Genomic DNA, 24,272 nt, shown 5'->3' with positions numbered 1-24,272 from the left:
CAAAACTATATGGTTAAGTGGATATTATGATTCCATCGCACATGCTTTTGGAAGGCATCTAGTTCAAACGCTGTAAAAGAAAGGTGTTTTTCTTCTATTTTTATTTTACCTAAAACCATGGGGGATTATGTATATAATTTGAAAAAAAATTAGAGAATCATGTGGTAATATGCAAAACTAGAGGGGTTTTTTACTGATTGACCTAAAATCTATGAGGAGAAAGCGTAGATAGGGTTTTGGCAGAGTTGTGATATCCAACTAAACAGGAAAATAGAGAAAAGAGTACAATCTATCACCATTGGCAAGGAAGTCTTAACATCTTACGACAAGAAGAAAAATATTAGTGCTGTGATACGCCAGGTTTATGTGAATATATTAGTCCTAAAGTTTATATTAGCAACTTAGTGTAATGTTGTGGAGTACAGACCAGAAGGAATTTTTCATCATAAAGAGTCATGAATTTGAAGAACTTCGGAATGGAAATTTAAAAGGATCGACGAATGCAGATGACTAAGAATCTTTGGTCTTTCTGTGATCATGCTTTGATGCTTCAGGATGGTCAATGGAATTCAAACTTTCTCATTTTTCTCTTAGTGAGTTGGTTCAGATACTTTCCAATGGCTATAAAAGCAGGAAAAACATCGCAACTTAGAGAATAAAATTGAGAACTCAATACTGCAACGTGACATACTAACTTTCACACTTTAAAACTTGACTCATTCTTTGAGAAATTTTTTGAGCAAAGAAATCCAATAAGCAAAAAATCAATAATATTTTTTTATTTAATATAGGAAAAATTTTAAGTTACCATATCAAATATCTCAAGATACATACAAAGTAGGAAGTTGGGTTTTATCTTATACTTTTGTGGGAACGTTGGCTTTTTGCACTTTTGAGTGGTATTCTCCTCAGCCATGTATAGTTCTTGGTTCGTTCTACTCCACAAGTTGATTAGCCTTCTTTCTCTCATTCTGAAACTTTTTCGCTTTAGACTCTGGGCAAGTAGTGATCTGCCGCTGTCTACCTATTTATCTGGAATATATGCATGCAAGAAGATGCCATTGCACCACAGCGTCTGCGTGGAGTATTCCGCAATGCTTCAGACAAGAAAAGAAGAAGTAAAGTATAATTGTAGCAACAAGAAGCCCTTGGAAATGATATGATTATCAGGCACTGGTAGGCTTTATTGCATTTGGACCCCTGGAAATTGTGCATACCTCTTCTAGACTCCCACAGTTTGGTAAGACTACATGTTGCACCCCTTGTGAATTAGAGAATGCAAATAAGATAAATCGAAATCTCGGAAGATAAATGTGATCCAAATCTCTCAGTAATAAAAAGCTCATTAGAAGCAAACAGAGAAATGAATATAGCGATTGGTTTAGCAAAGCAAAATGTAAGAAGGATTACTGTTTCAAAAGCCAAAATGGACATCAACTGCCAAACAAGTAAGGACACGATGAATGCTATTAATTTTCTATTATTGCTATGCATCTTCCCGAGTTCCTTCTTTCAGTAGCTAAAAAATTCAGACTACAGAATGTAAATGAGTTAAATAACAGCATTAGAATTGTTACTTTCCAGAATCAAATACGATCATACAATTAGATATAAACTCAATTCTAACAATTACTCAAGGATTCCTCCAGTATCTGAAAGGAATATGGCTCATATAAAATATTCAATGGTATACTTGGCTTTGCTTGAGATATGTATGGTCAAATCAATAATCACATGCTAAATTACAATACTTCACTTTCAATATTCAATCCATCTTCAATCAACCTTTTTGTGTGCTTGAAGCCCTAGCTTACGTATCCAATGGGGAAGGAACTTCCCCAAATATCCGCGACGCTGAGGCGCGCGCGTCTATTTCCAAATGAACTAACCACAACAAATTCCTTCTATAACATAAGGGGAAAAAAATATGATTTCTTTAGTAAAAAGAGAAGTCATATTACATCAATGACACAAACATATTGGAAATAGACCTTGTATCAACACTATGACATGTAGGTCAACATATTCTAACTCACTACAATTGGTAGAATGCAATTTTTCATCGTTTTGAACGACTTGGACATGTTTGTCGTTTTGAACGCAATTCTTAAAGTAATCTTTATTCGATTAGGATACGTGAACTTTTGATCTACAGTATTGTGCAACAATATACATGTATAGGAGAGCATGTATTCCATCCGCGGTATAAAACGAACTAGATCACGAACTTGAAAAAGTTTAGGGGCAGAAATAAATTTTCACAAGACGTTTCAGGGCTTCCTGTGCAATTAAAAGAAAAAGAGAATTTTTACCCCTTAGATAGAGAGAATAAGAATGAGTTGGAATTAATCTGGCCTGCATGTAAACTTGCCAAACTGAACAAGAAGCAAGTGAACGGAAAACCAAATAAGGCACCATGTAGTAGAATTCCATTTCGTCATGGCTGTTGAAAATATAGCCTACCTGCACTTGAATTTGGTTCCGCAGAAGTTCCATGTCCATTGGAGACACTGGACAAATAGATTCGTTGGTTCAACGTTTCAAGGTATAATAATACTAATAGTACGTCTATATACAACATGGCCAGTAAAATACAAGCACATAAAATAGAAAATATACACCTAGTCCTCCAGCTTCTTACCTTTGTTCACTTAATATGTGGCTGGAAATTAATGGATTGTTTTTATTTCCAACGTATACTTCCCTCCGTTTTCTTTTCCTCGTAGTCCTGGATATGGAAAACCGAATCATTGTAAAGGAAAACTTTCTTGATGACAGAAAGTGATAAAGATACTTCTGAAACCATATGAAAATTGGAGAACCCATAAACCAACAAAAGCAAAAAAAAAAAAAAAAAAGCTAGGCTGCATTGCACATTGACTGGAGGTATATACGATGCGTGATCAAGGTCACTCTCATTGTGACCTTTTTTTTTTTTTTTTTTTTTCTTCACAGTGGGTATCTGGGCCCATGGACTGGTTACTGTACGGCCCAACTAATCCCACTGCGGACTGGAAGCGGCTCGCCCTAAGCATCACCAGCCACGGTAAACCGGGGATTCGATCCCGTGACCTGGCTCTCCCTCAACTGGGACTACAACCAGTGAACCGAACCCCGAAGGGCCACTCTCATTGTGACCTTGCTCTTCTTTTTCCAGATATCTCACCCTCCCTCTTGGCCTATTTACAGCCACATATATATAGTTATCCAAAAAAAATGAAAAAAATTTCAGCCACATTCTTTCTGCTTCAATACAGTGGGTGTTTTGTATCGTAATAAGATTACTGTTAAATGCTTTTCTCCCCTTTTTTTTTTCTCCTTTTCTTTTTTGTCGTGACATTTCTTCAGACGATGAGCATTCTTGACAAAATTAACGTCTACAATAAAGTGCATAGGAACAAATATTAGAAAAATTATTTCCTTTCCTATTTATAGGAAATAAGTTGCTGCCTTGTCAAATTCCAGCTATTGCTCTAATGTAAAGGTAGAAAATTTGTGTTACTGGGTAAATGAAAAGACAGGGTAGAAAGGGTTATTCATGTACACTAGCTTTTTTTTCGGCAATGATAACAGTTATATAATTTATTCTATCCTAATCTACAAGGAAGGGGAACCTAAGGAGACTTGTGTATCAGAAACTAGTAGGTATGCAAATCTGACTAGATCAAGGGGATGCTATGGCACCTTCCTTGGATTTTTTTTGCTGCAAGTGAGGTTTGAACTCCCCACCTACAGCCCAAGGAGGGACTTAAGTCCCTCCCTAGCTCAGTGGTTATTCATGTGCCCAAAACTTGCTTCAGGCGGCGGTAGTTTGGAATATTTGTCAGCTCCATCCGCTAGTGAAGCCAGTGGTAACTTAGTATGGCAATTTGTCGAGAAAAAGAAACACAAATGCAGCGGGAGAATTGAGGAACCTGGTTACCATATATAGTGTCTTTCATCTCATGTATTCTTCGTTAAAATTGAGGAATGGAAGTGATTCAAGCTATTTGTACATGATAGTTAAGTCTGCTACATAGTCATGTCATCCCTTTATGGATCAAATGGCACAGTAAAATTAAAAAAATAGAGGATTAATTAGGTAGGTACATGCAGAACATGCGAGATAAACTAAGGGTAGCCTTTTCTGAGATGGATAGCTTAGTTGCTCACAAAAAAATAAATAAACAATGGCGTAAATTACACTTTAGCCTTCTATGATTTAGCAATTTTTCATACAATCATCCTGTATTCTCAAAATTTATACACAACCTCCTCAATGGAAATTGTCTTTCGTAACATAAGCAATTAAAATATCATAATTACCCTCATTTAGATACGATAATGACTACAGTGACCAAAATTCACAAATATAGCATATATATATATATATTACACGTTAACTCCATATGATTTAGTGCTTTTTCATATAGTTCTCTTTTGATTTTTAAAATCTATATATAAACCTATTATAGTTAACAAACAGTATCTATTTTGACATTTGGGTATTCTTGATATTTTAACAGTTTCATTGTAGAGGGCAAATTCCATCATTTTAACACTTTAATTCAAAATTGAAAAGAATCATATATAGTTTTTGAAACCATAAAAAAAAATGTGAAAACAATAGTAAACTATTGGAGGATAATTTACTGATAAAAGTTGTTTTGCAAACCATAAAAGGAATGTTATTTACCCTAAAAAAAAGAATTAAAAGTTGAATGGATATGAACACTAGAAGAAGCTAATGCGTGATAAATGAGACATCGCATGTAAAATCCAAATAATGAAACAAAACAAGAATGTTTTTGGAATACACGGTCCGTGGACTCTAGAATCGATTAATCTTTTGAACATTGATACTGTAAAATTTTCTAAATACCTTTTTGTAAATTATATTATTTAATCACATATTGATCCCAAGTTTTGTTCAAGAAGAAAATGAAATTCAAAACAAGTGATGAGACGCACGTTTATAAATTGTTCACACAAAATTCATCCCTTATACTGGAAAATAACTAAGCCTAGTGAAACTGCAGAGATGGAATCAGAACATTTACATTGCGGAGGCAAATTTCACATACATACAAAATTTGGACTGAATATAAAAGGTTTCTAAGATTTTTGAAGGGTAACAAAAATAAATTGTCAAGGACATTTTTGGCAATATAGAAATTTTTCAGGGGGGAAAACCCAAATATCATGGACTTCGGAGGGACTTCGGAGTAGCGGCCCTTCCCCATCCCCTTAGTTTGGTTCTTAGCCGAAAGTTGTTGATCGATGTTTTATTCTTTTGTTTATTAACTATATTTCGGTGGACATTTCTTTGTTTTTTGAAGGCCAAGTACAGAATATAATTTCCGGTTCATGCCTTCCAATTGATCCACCAATACCAATGAGAAGTTGAAGTAGAAAAAGTTCAGCTTTTAAGGAACTAATTCCAAGGATAACCAATACTGGTTCGTCTAAGGATGGCAACAGCGCGGGAGAGGGGCCCCGCCCCAACCCTCCCCCGTCCCCCGCTCCCCCCGTCCCATCCCCGCGCTGCCCTGCTTTTCCGGCGGGTGCTCCCGTGGGGTTAATAAAAATTTATTACATAATTTTATCATAGTTAAATTTTAGCAAATAATCAAGTACTAAAATATCAACACATCACCAAATTATTATTCACTGTAATTTCACAATTGAAACTTATAAAAACAATTAAACAAAAGTTATTTGAATACAATCCAACATGATGAAATAAATACAACTAAAGTAGTCAAGTTTTCACTTTTGACATAAATACAATCACTAATTCATTATTGTGCTTGTACTTTTTTTTGAGAAAAAAACGTTATTGTATTAAGTGTAATTAGGTATTTAGTATAAATGTATTAACAAATTTAATATAACTAATTAATAATTTGTATTAGTACATATATATAATTATTAGTATAATTGATAATATCAATTATATTACATATACTAATATATATTATATAATACATATAACTAATAATATCATTATCATAAATTTGTAACTAATTAAATTATATATTATATATAATTATATACATACATATATATTTTTTATATATTTATATTTTTAATGTGGGTGGCGGGGTGGGGGATGGGGCGGGGGTACACTGCCCCGCCCGCCTCCCTGTTTCTAAGCGCGGGGGATTGCCCCCGCCCCATTAGCCCCCCGTAATTGGTAAACATATCATCTTAATGTGTTTCCTTTCTTTTTCATGCTTTTCCATCTTTTTGTCGTCTTCAAAGTTGTTTTACTTTTTTCTTTCCTCCTTCCTTTCTCCTCTTCCCCCCGAGTAGCAAACCCTAACGTTTGGAAAAATTCTACTGATCATGAGGTCAAAGGCCAATTGGGAAAAATTTGGTCGATGGGGGCTACATCCTGATAAAAACATGGGCCAAAGTTGATGGTTATGATCCAATGCTGGACGGACACATGAAGCAACTAGTTTCAAGAAGAGAGTAATTAACACAACCGATCTTCTGTTCTACATTTTATATTTTATCCCACTCTCTATCCTATTATCATTTGTCATTTGCCCCTCATATATATCATGTTTTAATTTCTTTTTTGGTTTCTATAAGTTTCAATAACAAAACAGGGTAAAAACAAAAAAAAAAAAACTACAACAAGTTAAAACAACACTATACAGTAAAAACAAAAATATATATAGCAAAAAGTTCATCAAAAAATTCCATTTTCTTTGATATTTTTTTAGTATGTTGTATTTTGTTTTTCACCCTGTTATTTGTTATTAGAGCTTAAAAAAAAAGAAGAATTAAAGTTATATATTTATGAAGGACAAATGGTAACATAATGAAAGGTGAAATAGGAGTGGGATAAAAAGTGGAATAGAAAATTCTTTGCCATTAACTATTAAACACGCCAGTATCAATCCATGTGAGACATGACATTGGAGCAGGACTAGCAGTCAGGCAATGCCTTCAATAGACTGCGTATCTCGTGTCCACAATTATATATGATTTTAGACAAAATGTGAAAAATGAACATCATTTTGCCAGCATCAAACATCGATTGATCAGTTGTCCACACCGTACATATTTTAGAATTCAAATTTTAGGAAAAATCTGGCCCTTGATTGTTTGGAACAATTGCTCAGCCCTCTTATATGATCTGATACATAGTGCTCGGTACTAAGTCCAATATAATCATCTTTGGTGCTAAAATTCCATCAAAGATTAATAGTCATTGGACAGTATTGCTAAATAACGTGAAAGTATATTGCAATATATTTTTACAACAAACTAGAAAATAGAGCGTACAGAGAAAAAGAAGAGCAGAAGAATAAGGTGTAAGACCCTCGTTTTATCTTTATCAACCAATACTATGGTCACATAATCATAGTGCTTTAGAGATCTTTTGGATGTTATTTTCTAGTGAAAAAAAGTGCACTTTAACGATTTGACGGTGGTGAAGTAAAAAGTGACTTATGACTTTTCTTACCGCAAATTGAGATTGAAATTGAATGATGGGATGCTTGTTGTGAATTGTGATGCTCTGGACCAATCCCAACCTCAGCACCATCATTGAGAATATGTTTTACCCGCAGGTCCACTTTGCTATATTGGGGTAGCTTGCTTTACAGTCTTGAAAGTTGGATTAAAAGAGCGGTTACAGGTTAATACCATTAGGATATGTATCGTTTTTCCAATTCTTGTGCTGTAGTTAATGTTTTGGCACAAACTAAAACACTCTTTAGGCTGTCGATTTCTTAAACCTTATCAATTAACCAAAACCAAAACGACTGATAACAAAAGAAAATTCTTGGAAAAAGAAAAAGTAAGATTCCTAACAAGAAAAAGAAAAAATTGCCCAGTCATAGATACCTGGAGGCAACTTAGAAAAAAAACCTATAAATAGCGAAAGGCTTTCATGAGCACGTACATAACACCTCTCCTCTTCCCTCCCCATTTGTGTTAGCCGCTTGTAGAACCAGGCTTTGTTCCCCTTCCTGGGCTAGTCTAATAGGATCCATTTTCGAGATTGAAACAAACTAAGACGATGCCTAGAGGGGGAGGAGACCCACTGGTGGTTGGACGAGTAATAGGGGATGTTTTGGACCAGTTCACCAGGTCCCTAAGCCTTAGCGCGACCTATGGTAGCAGAGAAGTGAGCAATGGTTGTGAGTTTCGACCCTCTCAGGTTGTGAATCAGCCTAGGGTTGAGATTGGAGGTGACGATCTTCGCACCTTCTATACTCTGGTAAGTATAGCAAACTTCAAGAAAAATCCCAGGAGTAGTTTTTTGTTTTCCCTTTTAATTTTGTTTTGAACATACTTCTTTTCTTGAATATTGAGTATTCCAGCCTAGCTAGGGCAGGAAGAGGAGTTCAGATGGACGGTTTTTTCTTCTTTAGGGTTTCATTCTTTCGTCATGAGAACATGTTTCACCAACCTTTGATTGTTGTTTATGAAGGTGATGGTGGACCCTGATGCTCCAAGTCCCAGCGATCCAAACCTTAGGGAATACTTGCACTGGTACGTACGGACTCTCAAAATGGCTCTCTGTCTCTCTTTCTCTACATGTTTCGTGCATGCAATCACTGGTTCATGCAGCTCAGGTTGGGGTCTTAGGATTGGTCGTCTTGGATGTTGATTAGAAACATCAAAATATGATACTGGGCTACTGGGAAAGGCAAAGTTTCGTTGCTAACCTTCACTTTACAACCTTGTCAATGGGTTGTAAAATAAAAGCTTCTTTTTTTCTCTCTCTTTTCAAAGCAGGTGAGGGTTGGGATATAAGAAGCGGGGAAGGAGGAGGAGGAGGAATTGAATCCAAGACAAGGTTATAGAAACGTTTAATACTCAAAGTTATAAGCTACTAACTATTATTTTGAACACAACGTAAATTTGTGATACAATTTTCGCACATGGTTCAAAAAATGAAGGATATATATGAAAACTTGTTTGAATCGTACAGTTTTCAAAATTTTAACATTTGGCCAATCATGATGGTTAATGGAAGAAATTAACCATTACTTTTCATTGCAGAAACTTTTCTGCAAGAAAATATTCTAGCAAGTAAAAATTAAAAAGAGAGAGAGAGAGAGAAGGACACAACTAGCTAGTGCTGGAGATGCAGGATGAATGACGTGAGACAGTGATGACACACAGCCTACGAAATCTCTGTAAAAATCCGGTAAAAATAGTAAGCAAGCAGAGACTACTGACAAGAGAGTTTGGCGTGCTGAAGTAAAGGGATCTTGAAGGTATTGTCGAAATCGAGTGGTCGGGAAGGGATAGTATATATTATCAATCATGGGATCCCATCGGACTAGTCGCAGCAGGATCGCAGGAAGAATAAAACAGAAGGAAAGAAAGAAAAATAGTCCACGTTGCTGTTGTTTGTTGATGTTGTTATTAGCGTGTGAATATTCAGGAATGAGACCAATCCGTCTGTCTTCTTTGCTTTGCCTTCTTTTTTCATTGATTGATTTGCACATATCTTTCACTCAACTCACCTCCCCACTGTGACAATATTCAAAGCCCCAACGAATTCTATCCTACATACACTTCTAAAGCCGCTCTATGGTCCCTACTTGTCTACTTGACGGGTTCTCCCAAAGTCGATCTAGTGGCTGTGGTAATTTCAAAATTTTTTTTTTTTGGTTCAATGTCATGATGAATTAATTTCTAGGCAAGCTAGTTTTAATTTTTACTTAAGTTTTTATATTGGATCGATGATGAATTAAGTGATGCAATTTTATTTTTAGTTTTAGTTAGGGTGCTGTACGTTTCTTCAATAATAGCAGATGAGGTGAGCTATTCTTGAAGCAATAAACACTACTGCATATATATAAATAGTCTTTTCTTGGATCTCTTGACTTGTAATTTTTTGAGCTAAACTTTCCAAAAGAACTCTCAACTTTCTCGTGATGATATATAGGAGAAAAATCAACTCATCAATGATTCGAAAGAATTTGAGACAACAAAAACATGATGGCTTTTTTGGTTGAGAATTGTATGTATTACCATATATAACAGCTGCTTGACATGCAATGGACCATAATTATATATATAGTTTTCGTTTCAAGAAAAGATCGCAGCATACAATACAACTAACTAACTTCTTTACATGGATGATCGATCTGATGATGAGAGAAATCATTTTGTACTTGATCGTAGTAGCTTCATTGTTTTTTCGTATGTTCTCTGGTGTAGTAGAAGAAGGCCATGTTTGGGCCCGGACTAGGAATCTGTTTTTCAAGGTGGATATGGAATGTACGAACTCCAGCTTCTTTTTAAATATTTTTTTTCTTCCTTTTTCTTGCTCAATCAGCTCCTTGCCTTACAATAGGCATATATACAACACATACATACATACAATAAGAGAGGAGACAAAGTTTTGATCAATTTGCTTTGCTGTAGAATATATTTCTTCTCCTTTCTTCGCCTTTGGAAAAGAAGACAAGGATATATGGCATAGATTTTAGAGACTACTAATTTCTGCTTGCTTCTTCATATCTGAAAATTAATAATCGAAAATTGCTAATTTTTATATATATATATATATGTTCCCATGATCATTATCAATCAATCAATTCATTCATTCATTCTTCCAACTGGGCTTCGATCTGCAAACTTTGGATGAGAAGAAACTCCTAGCTATTATATATTGACCATGCTAGCTTAGCTTAGCTTCCATTAATCTAAATTTTTCTTCTTCTTAATTTCTTGCATATATATATATCTGTCTCCTTCAATCCAATAATGCGAGAAGCACTACTTACTTTGTTGCATACTGATGATTCTTAATTGACTTCTTGGTTCATTTCATTGACATACATATGCTGCTGCTGTAAACCCTTTTTTTTTTTACAGGTTGGTCACTGACATTCCAGCCACCACGGGAGCATCGTTTGGTGAGTATCTCTTTTTGTTACAACATGAAGATTCGGCTTTTCCATATATATGTTTCTTTCTTCTTCTTCTTCTTCTTCTCAGTTCTCTCTCTCTCTCTCGGCTCACTCAAATATATATACATATACATATACATATATGTCAATAATTCTTAGGATATATATATATATATGTATGTATGGCTAGATATGCACATGAACACAGGAAATTCTTTATCAAACAACAGGAAAAAGGGACCAAAAGAAGAGAACAAAAAAAGGGAATCACGAACATGGCCACACCACATGGGCATCATCAAAGAAAGAAAAGCTTCCTTCCTTCCTTCCTTGCTCTCTTCTTTTTTGATACGTTTGGTTCCACGATCGACTAAAACCTTCATTTTATAATCAAGATATGATGTGGGCTACCTAGCTAAGCTATACATAACCTGACTGACTAACCTCCCTTGATTTTTTTATATATAATGAGAAGAAGAAGATACGTTTGGTTTCATCATGACAACCAAAAAAGAAAAGAAAAGAAAAAAAAAGGGGGTTGCATATATGAGAAAGAAGAAGAAGGAAAAAAAGAAGAGATCAAGAAAGCTTCTTTTTTTTGCTCTTCTTTCCCACTGGTAGATTAGATTACAGTTGACGTCCTTCAACCTTTTTAAGGAATCATATCTGGTCTTTCTGGTTCAGAATTTACATTATTATTAATTGGTCTTTACTTGGTTTTTTTTTTCTTTTCTCTTTTGGCTAGCTCCCGCTTGCCGACAAAGATTGAAGAACTAATCTTCCTCATTTTATATTGAAAGAAGATACGTTTGGTAACCTTATTGGCCAGGTGTCCTTAAACTTTTGGCCTCTAAATATCAAAAGTTCACCAAATCTATTCCCCCCTATATATTCCAGCATTTTGATATGCTTTTTGTGGATGGATAAAATGGCGATTCACATTTATCCATCTCCACATGTCATTACTAGAGGTAGGAGGATCAAAATGCCGGACTAATTTATTTGTGGAAGAAGAACCAATTAAATTAAATGCTGCATCGTGAAACATTCATTCATTCATTCATGAATGATTATGGAGGATTTCTTCGATGAGCAAGCAAGCGAAAACAAGAAAGCAAAAAAAAAAAAAAAAAAAAAGTCGAGTAGTAGGAGTTACACACAGTTACCCTTTAATTTCCACTAGATGTTGTCACGCAGTACTTCTTGGACAACTCGAACATCATAACTTGTACGCACCAATCTAAAAGAAGGGGGATGAGTAGAGGTGATCAGAATCACATGCTGGTGAGAGTGTTGACGAGAGATGTGATCAAATTTTGCTTATACTTTTCTGAGCCTTCGAACTCTCCTTTTCTCCTGTTTCCATTTTTGAACCAACATCATCCTACCCTTCTTTCTTTTAAGACGTGGGTACTTACTGAGTATCAAAAAGAAAGGAGGAAAACAAAAGTCGTGGGTACTGAAACTAAAGGACTTTGATTAGCCAGCCAGCCAGCCAGCCAGCCCAGAGATTTATTTCCTGGAAAAACCAACCCAAAAAAAAAAAAGAAGCTAGCTACATTGGATTGCTCCCATTATAAGCCACATGCTTGTGGAACTTTTGAAAAAATGGTAGACTGTGACAGCTGCTGGTATTATGGCATTTGTATCAATTATTGTTTTACCAGGATCACTATTCTTCCCTGTACCTTTTCTCTCAACCGTATTTAGTCAAAGGATGTCTCTGTCAAGAGATATGTGAATCATTGTTACTTCTTTTTCTTTTTAAATAAGATTACACGGAACTCATGATGATAGGACCATTGTTTCAATCAGCCAGATATTCTGGAAAATGTAAATAGTAAATTTTATTATTACAGCTGAAAAGCTTAAATGTGTTCAAAACCTCCTCTTATAATTAACTCCTAAAAAGAAAAAAAAAATGTAGATGCTATATATTAGTATTTGAATCAAAAATCGTGGAATGCTATAATATATGATCAAACCCACAAGAGACGAGGATCTTGAAGATTAATTATGCCCTTTTTTTTTTTTTCTTTTTGCTTGTTTTCTTCGTTGGCAATAATAATTAATTAAGTTGCATTTGTGGTGGACTGACAAATTGGTTTCAGTTTTTAGTAGTGTCTACTCTACTAGCACAAAAAAAAAAAAAACAACTTTGAAGATGATATGAAATGATAAAATGGCAGTCATCGAAAGTTGGGAAACTAAAATTACAGCAGGTAATTAAGCCATAAATTTGCTAGTCATGAATGCATTGAAGAAATAACTTTGCATTCTTTTGCGTGATAACCTCCTGTAGGCCAAGAAGTTGTGTGCTATGAGAGTCCACGGCCATCAATGGGAATCCACCGCTTCATATTCGTGCTTTTCCGGCAGCTTGGGCGGCAGACGGTCTACCCACCCGGGTGGCGCCAGAACTTCAACACCAGGGACTTTGCTGAACTTTACAATCTAGGCTCGCCTGTTGCAGCAGTTTACTACAACTGCCAGAGGGAGAGTGGTTCGGGAGGCAGAAGACGATAACAGAACCCCCAAGTATGCAAAAATTAATGTTATGTTACTCGTAACGTAATGATGATAATAGTATCGAGGCCTTAAAAACTACAAAAAAAAAAAAAAAAATAGTAATAGTAGTATCAAGAAGTGTGCTGATAATGTCTTCTTCCCTAATTACATACTACGTAACACATGGTGATGCATGTTTTAGGGTCATATTTCCTTCATCAATAGTAAGAAATCATCCCATTTCATTGCATCTTGATGCAGTTAATGTGGTCATCTCTTATTATCATTATTATCTATGGGGAATAAATAGTGATGCAGATACCATCACAATGATGATAAGATCAGCTATATCTAAGTCAGCTGGTACTCCCCCTCCTGTGTGTTGTTGGTATGCAGAAACACCAAAAGTTGAAGATGGTCCAGATAGGAGTCTACACCCTTGAGCTAGCCCATTTTTAAACTTTGGTTGGAAAAATTGGTGTGTAAAACTCATTATTATGTCTTTGAATTAGAAATAATTGTTATGGGTTTTAGTAGTACGTGTATGGCTATTGTCTTCAGTTTCTTCTTTTACTTTTGTTCGCATTCAAATATATAGACGAATTTGCTGTGTTTGTTTGGTTTTTAATTTGGCTTGAGGATTGAATGCTTGGTGGGGTGGAGTGCAAAATTTTGTCATGTGAAAGGCAAAATGGCCGAGTAAGTTGTCTGATTACAAATGTCAGGCTAATTACTACTGATATGGTATGAACTGTGAAATGTGTCCTTACACTAGATTGAGAAGATGGAGAACAATAGTAACAACTGAAAACAAAGTCGACCCCAGTTGGCATTTGCAAAATTTCACAATTTTTTTTTTTTTTTACAATATTCACCTTCAGAATTTACAGCTGCTAACTTGCTAGACTGTTTGTAAAATAGTTTTAGAGAGCTGAACACCAACAAAAGTTGAAAGTCTTTTTTCAAAAAAAAAAAAAGAAAGGTTGAGAAAGTCATATAGATGGGCCTTGTGAGCTGAAAAATGGACTTGATCAGAGATTTAGAGAAGTCCATGCAAATGGCTGTGAGCTTTTTCTGGGCTTTTTGAAACTACATCTGTTCTGGTTTAAGCAGTTCTTGCATTCTAGTTCATGGCCATGCACCCTTTAGTTCATGCATAAAAAATGAGATTTTTTTTAATGAATTTTCTGCTGTATTTTTTAATTTTCTATTACATATTATTTTTTTGAGACTGTTGTTTTTATTTTTTTAGTCAGTTAATAGTTATTGGATGTTAAAAAAATGAAAAAAAAAACTAAAATATGATGTTTATGAAGGAAAATAACAATATAATAAAAAAGTGAAACAAAGAGTAGCATAGGAGCGAGGCAGTTTGCGCTTTTGGAGAGAAAAGGAAACCAAGAGAAAGATGGCCACTTTCATTTTTATCTTCATCAACTTTGTCCTAATTTTGCAATTCCCTCTTTGTTTCATTTTCACCAGACCATTGGTATTAGGAATTTTTCCCATCCAGATTAGTTAGTAACAAGTTTCGTGCCATTCTCTTGAATTTAAAAGCAAAATGATTGATTAACGAGCCATCTACAAAATTTGTTAGATAATACGTAAGATCTGTTATTAGTAGGAAAGAAGAATGGTATCATCCCTCTTCCGATAAAAAAAATTCTGCTATTATTCTAGTGAAATGACATATTGCATGCGTTCATGAACTCATTTCATCCCGTTAAATAGTAATCTACTCAATGAAATAAGACTCCGGCCTTTGTTTCCTATGCACTCTCTGTAATTTCATGACATGAATAAATTATAGCGTAACAAAAAATTTGTTAGCTTTAAAGTTGGATTTGAGGAAACACTAACAACTAGCATGCATTTTCCCAAAAATAACTTTTAGGAATTGAAGGGCAAAAATTTACCCAGAAAAATATTAGTACTATATATATATACACAATAAAGGGTACAAATATATGTTCTGTCAGAATAGTAATTAATGGTACTCCTTGCGTCTCATTTTATATGTCTTGGTTGCTATTTTAATTTGTCCTAAAATGTTGGTCATGATTTAAAAATAAAAATGAATAATGCCCAACTTTCCTATTGTACCCTTAATACAATTTCCAAGAAAACACATTCAAGTCATGTTCTCCTAATAATTAATAAATAGTGTTACAAATCATTTCTGAATCTTGGTAGTTGTTCTTTTTTTCAAACATTTAGCTCAACTAACAACATATTTAATGTCAATAGAGGGGCAATAATGGAAAAAGTTACTTTAATAGCTTATATGTTTTGGTCAAATTGTATTTTTCTTAAACTGTATGCAAAGTTGATCATGACATATCAAATGGGACGGGGGAGTATTACAATCCACTTGAACTAACTAAAAGATAAAGGGTGGAGATTGAAGCAATCAAAACATGAAGGGTGTAACTTGAGATTAGAGCGTAGATGGAGGGAGGGCTTGTACAAGACAAAAAAAATAGTCTTATTTGCCAAAATTTTTTAAGACACACACACACACACATATATATATTAATCTCGTAAACACTGATAATATATACATTAATGGGTCTTAAAATATCCCATATTAATTATTCTATTTTAGAGTTAAAATCTAAAATTTATGTGACATGTATTTACATCTACTAGTATATTTATCATTAGTACATAAGAAATTTATCTTTTTTTCCCTTCCAATTTGTTCATGATATTGTTTGTATTGTCAGGCTAGTTTTTACACATTTTGAAATAATTTGTCTTGTTGTTCATCTTTGAAAGCGTAAAGCAACGATGATATTTATAACAAACCTTTTCTTTTTTTGAAGTAATATTGATAACAAACCTTGAATCGACTAATCCATACATAATTCAAAGTTTGGTTTGCCATTTTAATTAATGGAATTATATTCTTCAAAGTTAGAAACGAAAAATAACAAAAATTCTGGCACATAGAGATAATGAAAATGGAGGTGGCTGAGAGGCGAGGAGACAAATCAACAACCACGAGGCATGTTTTCTTACACGCCGGCAGTCATTCCCTGCAAGCCTCTCTGGAGCTAATTTTCAGCCACTGAGGACCGATGCATGCCGGACATCGGTGTTTCTTGTTTTTCCGGCGGGGGAAAACACCGGGGTAAACCACCCCCTTACGAACTAAACATCTCTGATGACAGAGTGGTTTAGGGTTAGTAATTGCACGTACCGGCCCTCGCTCCACCACCTCCGCTGTATATCACGGTGGCTCGCTCATTTCTTCAAGTAAAGCACTAATTTTTGCGGTGAGTAGTCGATGTGGGAATGAGCTGCTTGACATTGACTTGGATCAGTCAATAGTTTGACTTTCCTATGAAATTTTTATTTTCATTTATTGTTGTTTTTTAAAAAAAAAAAAAAAAAAAAACCAGAATACCTGCTTTCTTTGCATTCTTATTTTCTTTAATTACAATTTTCATTTGTGTGATTCAACTAAAAACTTATTTTTTTTCCTAATTCAATAATAACTTCTTCATCTCATGAGATTAGATGCAATATCTTGACATTCTATTCTATTGACACAATTGGAATAACTGAAGTCCTGGCTATGGCTGGTGTTAAACTGCAAATTCCTCTACATATAAAATTGTTCAATGCAAATTTGCTTCTTTTCTTTTGTATGGATTGCTATTTTCCTTCAAAAATCTTTACTTTTTTCATGAACACATTTTTTAATCACTTCTTTTATCTCACATACATCAAATCGTTATAGTACATTTCTCTACAAAAACTCCAGAAAATAACAATCCAGACGGGTTTGAATTCGACTTGATTCCTATATATGCTAGGCAATATACCAATTAAGGAAGGAAAAAAAATAAGAAGCAGAAGCTGATAATAGAAATTATAAAAAAATATATATGAAAATGGAAAAAGTGGATGAAGATGGAAAAAACTTCTGTGTCATCGAGGTGGACGTTTTCTTGGTGAACTGAAAATCTGGCAAAAATGGAATTTGTTCGTGTTGTATAAGAGTCAAGTGATGTTCGAACAGCAAGGATCATGCAGACTAAACTGCAGGCTATCAGCAAGAAAAGGGAAACAAGGGAAATCTGATGAAATGACCAAACATCTTGTAATCTGCATTGATTCTTGAGGTGATTTGACAAATTTTGGTCCACAATGATCACTGACGTTTTGGAACTAAATTGTACTAACAATCAAACCAATATGAAATTGACTAAATCAATTTTAACTGGTAACATCATATAGGAGTTTTAAAAGGAGATCGCCTAGAATATGAAAATAAGGTTCTATATGGTTCTCTATGGCAGCTGGATTTGGAGTGGAATAAACCATGTACTGCATAGAAATTGATTCAAATCCCCATAGAGAGAACTAAATACAGCTTAATCATATTACTGTCCACTGCTGTATTGCAACTTCAGAAACTCCAATTCTAATTCCAGTGCAGCATTCTTCTTCTTCTCATTCTCCAACTCCACCTTCATCTTCTCAATCACTTGCATCAGCTGCTCTTCCCTGCTCATTTCTGTGAACTTTTTCCCCTGTATCAAGCCAATCATGGTCATCACCTCATTCCTTTGATCCTCCAAACTCTTCTTCAGGAACAAGAGGCTACTCAACATCATTTCTCCATCCACACTACCCTGATCACTGGCGCTAATCACAGATTCAGCCTCACTAGTGCTCCCAACATTTTGCACCAAATCATCAGAAACCTCAGAGACTTGATCAGACAAAATCTGAGTTCCAGCCACACTCACAGTCTGCCCTGGAGAATTATTTGAAATTGATCCATCTGTGTCCCCTCCCTTCTCTTGTATAATAGTTTCACCTCCAAATCGGACTTGTTTTACAATGCTGTCTTCTTCTTTCTCATTTGGAAAAACAGGGTTCAATTCGAAATCCTCCACATTAAAGTTCCAACCACTGATTCTTCTTTGCTTGGTATTTTCCCTCAATGAATCTTCCTCATCTTCCTCCTCAGTTTTATTCAAGGACAGTAGTCTCTGAATTTTCGACTGCCGAAACCTTTGTTCCACGGTGGGCAGACCATGAAGAACATTCTTGACCAAAAAATCGGGACCTTTGCAGTACCTGAAAAATGAATGCTTCAACAATTTATCAGCAGAAGGCCTTCTTGATGGATCTTGATCGAGACATAATCCCACCATGTCCTTGAAAGACTTTGAAAACTTCTTTTTCTTACTTTCATGAAACTTAGCATAATCAGAGAACCGGAATTGCTTGGTAATCTTCATCAGCAAAGACTTCGAAGGAGGAAGATTGGACAGAGGAGGCCTTCCATGGGCTAATTCCAATGCAGTAATCCCAAAAGACCATATATCGGCCTTAAAACTATAACCCGTATGTGAGTGAATTACTTCTGGTGCCATCCAATAAGGGGTTCCAGCAACATCGGTCAGCATCAAATTTGATGAAGGAGAACCTTGTAACGGTCCATAAGATGAGCTTGATTCATAAATCGAAGCGGATACACCAAAATCAGCAAGCTTCACCGAACCATTTGAGTCCATCAAAATATTTCCAGCCTTGACATCTCTGTGGATATGGCCCTGATCATGAAGATATGATAAAGCAGAAAGGGTTTCTTTAAGAACCGCAGCAATGCATGGCTCAGGTAATCCATCAGGGAAATTAGAGGTGATGATGGACTGAAGAGAACCGCCAGACATGAATGGCATCACCACCCAAAGACGACGATCAACGGTGAAAAAGCAATGGGCTTTAAGGATATTAGGATGGGAAAGAAGTGACATGATTTTGGCTTCACGTCTGACATTGTCAAAATCTGCTTTAGCTTGATCAAGATCAATGGATTTGATAGCCACAGTTGAAGAGTTCATGGGAAGACAGATGGCCTTGTAGACAATTGCACTGGCTCCTCGACCAATTTCATCAAGAATCTGATAACCTTTAGAGTCCAGTGGATACTGAAACATACTTTTTTGTTCCTCCCCTTCAGAAGAAACCATGACTAATCTTGATGATGCTGATTGATTCTTGATTGGCTTTGACAAAAAGAGTCTTGATTGAATCAGGTCTTTTCTTGGAAAAATGAAGATTCTTGGATGATTTTATGGTTGCTAATTGTTGATCAATGGGGATTGTTTCGTTCCAGAAGATGGAAGAAGGATTCGTGACCAGAAGAAAAGAAAAGATGCTGATGGGGTGGTTATCTCAGTTTTCTTGTGAAGATTGAAAGATGGAAATATCATGAAACGGTGCTCGTAAATATCACTGTTGTATGTGAGTCCTAAATCCTGATGCATGTGAGCTCTTCAACTGCTTTGTTGTTTTGGACTGTGATGAATAAGGGAAGGATGAGATTTGGCGGTTCAGTTTTGCAGAACTGAATCATAGAGGGTAAAAGATATAATGTATCCGTGAAAGAGTTTCCTGGTTCGGTGTCCAGTAATTCAGTTTCCTTTACTTGCAATAGATCGCATGAATTAGAACTGCTCTTAAGATTAGCTATTTTTTTTGGGTATTTTTGAAAAATTTTACTGTAGCAGAGTTTTTAGATTATATTTTGGGATATTTTTAAAAAATACTTTGGAATATTTAAGAGTAGTAGAGTTTTTAAAATATATTTTGAAATATTTTTTAAATATTAAAAAAATTTAGACTGCTTTTTAGGGTACCTTTTAGAGTACTTTTTAAAAATTTTTATAGTATTTAAAAAACTAGTTTTTGAAAAACTCCTAGATCCAAACAGAGGGGCATAAACGAGTCAAGTTCAATCGAATGGCTTGAAAGCTTGTTCAATGTCATTTTGATTAAGCTCCACATTATTGAATGTCATTTTGTCTAATTCATGGACATTCTGAGTTTTTCAATTTGCAACTACAAGTACATATTACATAAATGAAGACAAAAAGTTACATTTACAATTAGTTTGATGGATTGCGTACGTGATGATAAGAAGTAAATTGGTTTTTGTTTATTTTCGAAATGAGTAATTGATTTACACAACGAGATTCATTCAATTTGAAGATTGAAGCATGAACATCCCTTAGACTGTTTCTTCTTCTTCTGCTTCTTCTTCTTAATTTTTTGAAGGGGATGATATTCTTTAATATGCTTGGATCAAGTTGTCAAAAAAAAAAAAAAAAACTAACATTTGAATACTTTCAGGTGTAAGAATATTCCAAATTTCTTGAAAGGCTATTTACCAAAATTCCCGTGGTCTATTTTAGCTTTTCAAAGAAATTTAACACTATTTATATACTATCAGTCGATCACTAGTTGAGTGACTTATCAAGTAATTGATTTCTAGTGTTAGTTTAAATACTAGTAAAAATTGAAAAATCTCCACTAACCTAACTGACATAATTGATAAAACACGACTTATATGACACGTACAAGTTAAAAGATGACTCATCTCTTGATAAGAAATCTAGGGTTGTTATCTTTTTTTAACTCTCCTGCCCGTCCTCGCACACTTCTGTATCACTGAGTTAGCTCGTGTTTTGCCACTGGGCCTTTGGTCCAGTAGTCACTGCGAACCGTTGACCTCCCACAAAATTTGTCACAATTTGTGACGGTCTTCAGTGGCTATTTTCGATGAAATTTCTACTCACATCAAGTCCCCTCCCCCTCTCTCTAGATTAGGCTAGATTAGATTATAGGAATTCTATCGTTGCGACAAAAAAAAAAAAAGTTAGCTAGTGTTTTAAGAGTCGTTCTTTTGTAAGTGGCCTCGTAAAAATAATACTTTTATTTAATTATTTTTCGACACATTTTATTGACTCAAAAAGTGTTGGGCCTGATTCGAACTAGTTTTTCCAGTCCACGTTCAGCCCATCTTGACTCGAGTTCAATACTTTTGACAAACCTAGCTCAACGTTTATCCCAACATTTAGCCTGCTGCATTAACCAGGCTCAGTCCGACCCCAGGGCCAAACGAAGTCCTTTGTTCACCTCTGTTTTTCTCTCTTTGGACCAAGATTGACTTTAACAGTTTAGTCGGGCAGATTGACCGCTTGTGTAGAGGGAGGCCTCTCTGCGATCGACCTAATGCAGCCCAAAATGTCAGCTATGATAAAATAATCTCGAATAATTAATTAACAAACCAAAACCTCAGATCATCTTAACGAATTAATCAATAAACAAAAAAGTACGGGGCGTTTGGTAACCTTTATTCGTGCTTTTCTATTTTTGTTGTAGAATTTAACAAACAAAAACCAAAAAAGGATTCATTAAAAATTGTTGGCGTTTTACAAAAAAGAGAAACATTCACCAAAATAAACCCTGTTTTTGAAACACCAAAAATATTATTTTTAACTATTGAATAACACCTAAAGTGAAAAAAAAAATCAATAAGTTAAATTTGTAAATTATTTTATTTCTTCTTAGTTAACTACTCTCCATTAATCTATCTTACCATACTCCATCCTATTCAACCACTTATCACCTAGTTCAACTAAGCTCGACTCATACGTCGTCATTGAAACCTATAATTTGGTCTTATTTAGTTGGGCTTTGACAAGCCCAAACTATATAGAGGAAAAAAATATCACTTATTAGCATGAACTCGACCCATCCAAAGCTCACGCGTGTGAGCCTCGTCTTGGTCCATCTTTTCAAAATGAGTTTCGAGGGAAATTGGGTTAGGTTGAATTTTCTTTATAAAAAAAAAAAAAAGCATACATATTGTACGATTTTAAAATGCCTATATATAATATACGAGTAAAAAAGTGCTAAATTCATATACTTACTATACATATTTATTAATTTTTGAATTATGTATTATTTATTAGAAACAATAATGTTTTAAGATAAATATACACAATTATTTCTTCTGAATTTATTTATTTTATACATGTATAAGTATTAAACATATTACGTTGAGCTTAATTTGGTCCAAGCCCAACCACTTTTTAATTATGCATCAATTTTAAGATTGTGTTACCCTTAAGCTCCAATAATCATTTTTTAACACAATAATAATGTCCAACCAAATATAGACATATTGTCTTGTTTTCAAAATGCTATTATGAATCAAACACGTTATATTCTATTTTTCTTTTAGAACAAAAGAATAAGCATTTTTTTATTGTTCTTAGCAAAGAACAAAATTAGAAAAACACAAATCTTACCCAAGAACTAGGAGCAAAGCAATTACTGGCCAAATAAGTTGAGCTAATATAATATGTGTATGAATTGGTTATATGAAATTTACAAGAGTAACAAAATTATATTGTGATTCACCTTTAGAATATTTTTTTTTTTTGTGCAGTAGCTGACAATTTAATATATAAAAAATGACATTAATGTTTCTTCGAAAGACTTAAACTTTAGTGCAAATCAGATTTGTGCAACTAATTTTGGTTGAGAAGCTGATTAATCCATGAGGAAAAGAAAATGTCGCGTGAAACCCATCAATGGCGGTGTTCCAAGAGAGGCAAACAACTGTAGTGACTCTTATGGAACGCCAATTCTAATTTTGTTAAGCAAATCATGCTGAACGATTTCCAACAATCTCATTAATAAATATCCCTTATTTATCAAAAGACCAAGGACGATCTTGTGCTAAATTGATTGAATTGCACAAAATTTAATTTGCTGCACTTATGTAATTGTCATGGATTCTCTCCTCCAACGGCACCTCCTCATTGCATATATTGTTGATTCAAAAACTTTTGTGAAGAAGAGGCCGTCCTCCAGCATTAGTCCAAGTACTACTGATTTCATCGCTCGATCACATGGAATGGTCAAAGCTATATAAATATGGTAAATCTGCTGAGCATCTCATAATAAAAAAAGAAAACTAAGACGCGTAATTTGGCCGTCTTTGCCATCGAGAAGGACCAAAAGCTAGGAATTAATGTAGCAGTAGGACAATTACTAAATTCGAATAGGGAACGTACATTCATTTTTATGCATGCATTTGTGCGGCCCTCGTTCTTCTCACGAGTCATGAGTACTACTAATTCTTCTTCTGAACCTTTCTTTCTATGGAGTTTACGATTTCCATGCAGCTATCTCATTTGGAAGTTCTTAGCTAGCTAGCCAGTATTTCTTCAACGTGATCAGTGATGCTCATTTGCACACTCCATGCAGCTCATTAGGGAGTATAGTAAGAGGTGGAAGAAACCTTCCAAGTCGGTGTCTTATTGGTCTCCAAGAACAAGATCTAGCAAGTTAAAACAGCAGTTGAAGAATATGTCAAAGCTAGGAGGACTTTTTCCAATGCATTCCCTAGTTATTAACAAAAATGGGCTTAAAATATTATGTGTTCGATTTTTATGCATTGTTTGCATCTTTAACAACAGGACTCCTGTGACTTCAGGGTTACATGCATCACATGTAACAAAGAAGTTCCCAATTTAAGAAATAACTAAGGAAAAAAAAAAAGAGAAAAACACTTAACTTTTCATTGTGTTTTAAAAGTCTAGTGTAAATTAATTTCATAACAAATTCAGATAGATTTTTTTTTTTTTTGGAACCATTATACCCGCATTAATTAATGCACCGAATCCCATCAAATTCAGATAGATTACTAGTAAATAGTGAGATAAATGCTTCAGAGTAATTCCTCTAAGCTCCCTTAATGCCATTTAATTTTTCTTTCCATAATGCTGGCTTTAAGGAACTATTTAGCCTGTGAAAAAAAGATCTTAAGAGATACACTTTCTCGTTTCTTTTCCCAGCTGGTTGTCGACGTCTAGTATTAACAACAAAGAACTACGTTCCTCGTGTATAAACAGTCTTACCGACACATGTAGAAGGAAGCTTGACGTTTTTCCATTTTTCTCTTCTTTCTTGTTTAAGCAAAAATTGGCATATTATCTCTCTTGATCCAAAGCTACTCTTTGTATCCTCAAATTACTGACTTGGGACGTTTTGTAGGCGAAAATCTAGTTTGTGAAC

At 34.8% G+C, this 24,272-nt stretch overlaps 2 protein-coding genes across 3 annotated transcripts; one reads left to right on the top strand and one right to left on the bottom strand.

Moving 5' to 3' along the window:
* The first annotated feature begins 7,745 nt into the window (after positions 1 to 7,745).
* Positions 7,746 to 13,993, top strand: LOC113709069 (protein HEADING DATE 3A). Of its 2 annotated transcripts, none has more exons than XM_072066196.1 (4): positions 7,746 to 8,218; positions 8,432 to 8,493; positions 10,837 to 10,877; positions 11,102 to 12,667. In XM_072066196.1, exons 1-4 carry the CDS (start codon positions 8,018 to 8,020, stop codon positions 11,218 to 11,220), a joined length of 423 nt encoding a protein of 140 aa, XP_071922297.1. In that variant the 5' UTR covers positions 7,746 to 8,017; the 3' UTR covers positions 11,221 to 12,667. The 2 variants fall into 2 exon arrangements, with proteins under 2 accessions (XP_071922297.1, XP_027087615.2); XM_027231814.2 differs by lacking the exon at positions 11,102 to 12,667 and adding an exon at positions 13,174 to 13,993 and having other exon boundaries at positions 7,759 to 8,218.
* Positions 13,994 to 17,522: 3,529 nt separating this feature from the next.
* Positions 17,523 to 19,546, bottom strand: LOC113708528 (serine/threonine-protein kinase BLUS1). The gene has a single exon (XM_027230993.2). The coding sequence runs from the start codon at positions 19,370 to 19,372 to the stop codon at positions 17,771 to 17,773; it is 1,602 nt and encodes a 533-aa protein (XP_027086794.2). The 5' UTR covers positions 19,373 to 19,546; the 3' UTR covers positions 17,523 to 17,770.
* Between the last annotated feature and the right edge of the window lie 4,726 nt (positions 19,547 to 24,272).

The sequence above is a fragment of the Coffea arabica genome, chromosome 9e, assembly GCF_036785885.1.
Source record: "Coffea arabica cultivar ET-39 chromosome 9e, Coffea Arabica ET-39 HiFi, whole genome shotgun sequence".
Taxonomy (NCBI): Eukaryota; Viridiplantae; Streptophyta; class Magnoliopsida; order Gentianales; family Rubiaceae; genus Coffea; species Coffea arabica.
The sequence above is the reverse complement of the archived record's forward strand: the minus strand, read 5'-3'. Positions and strand labels throughout refer to the sequence as shown.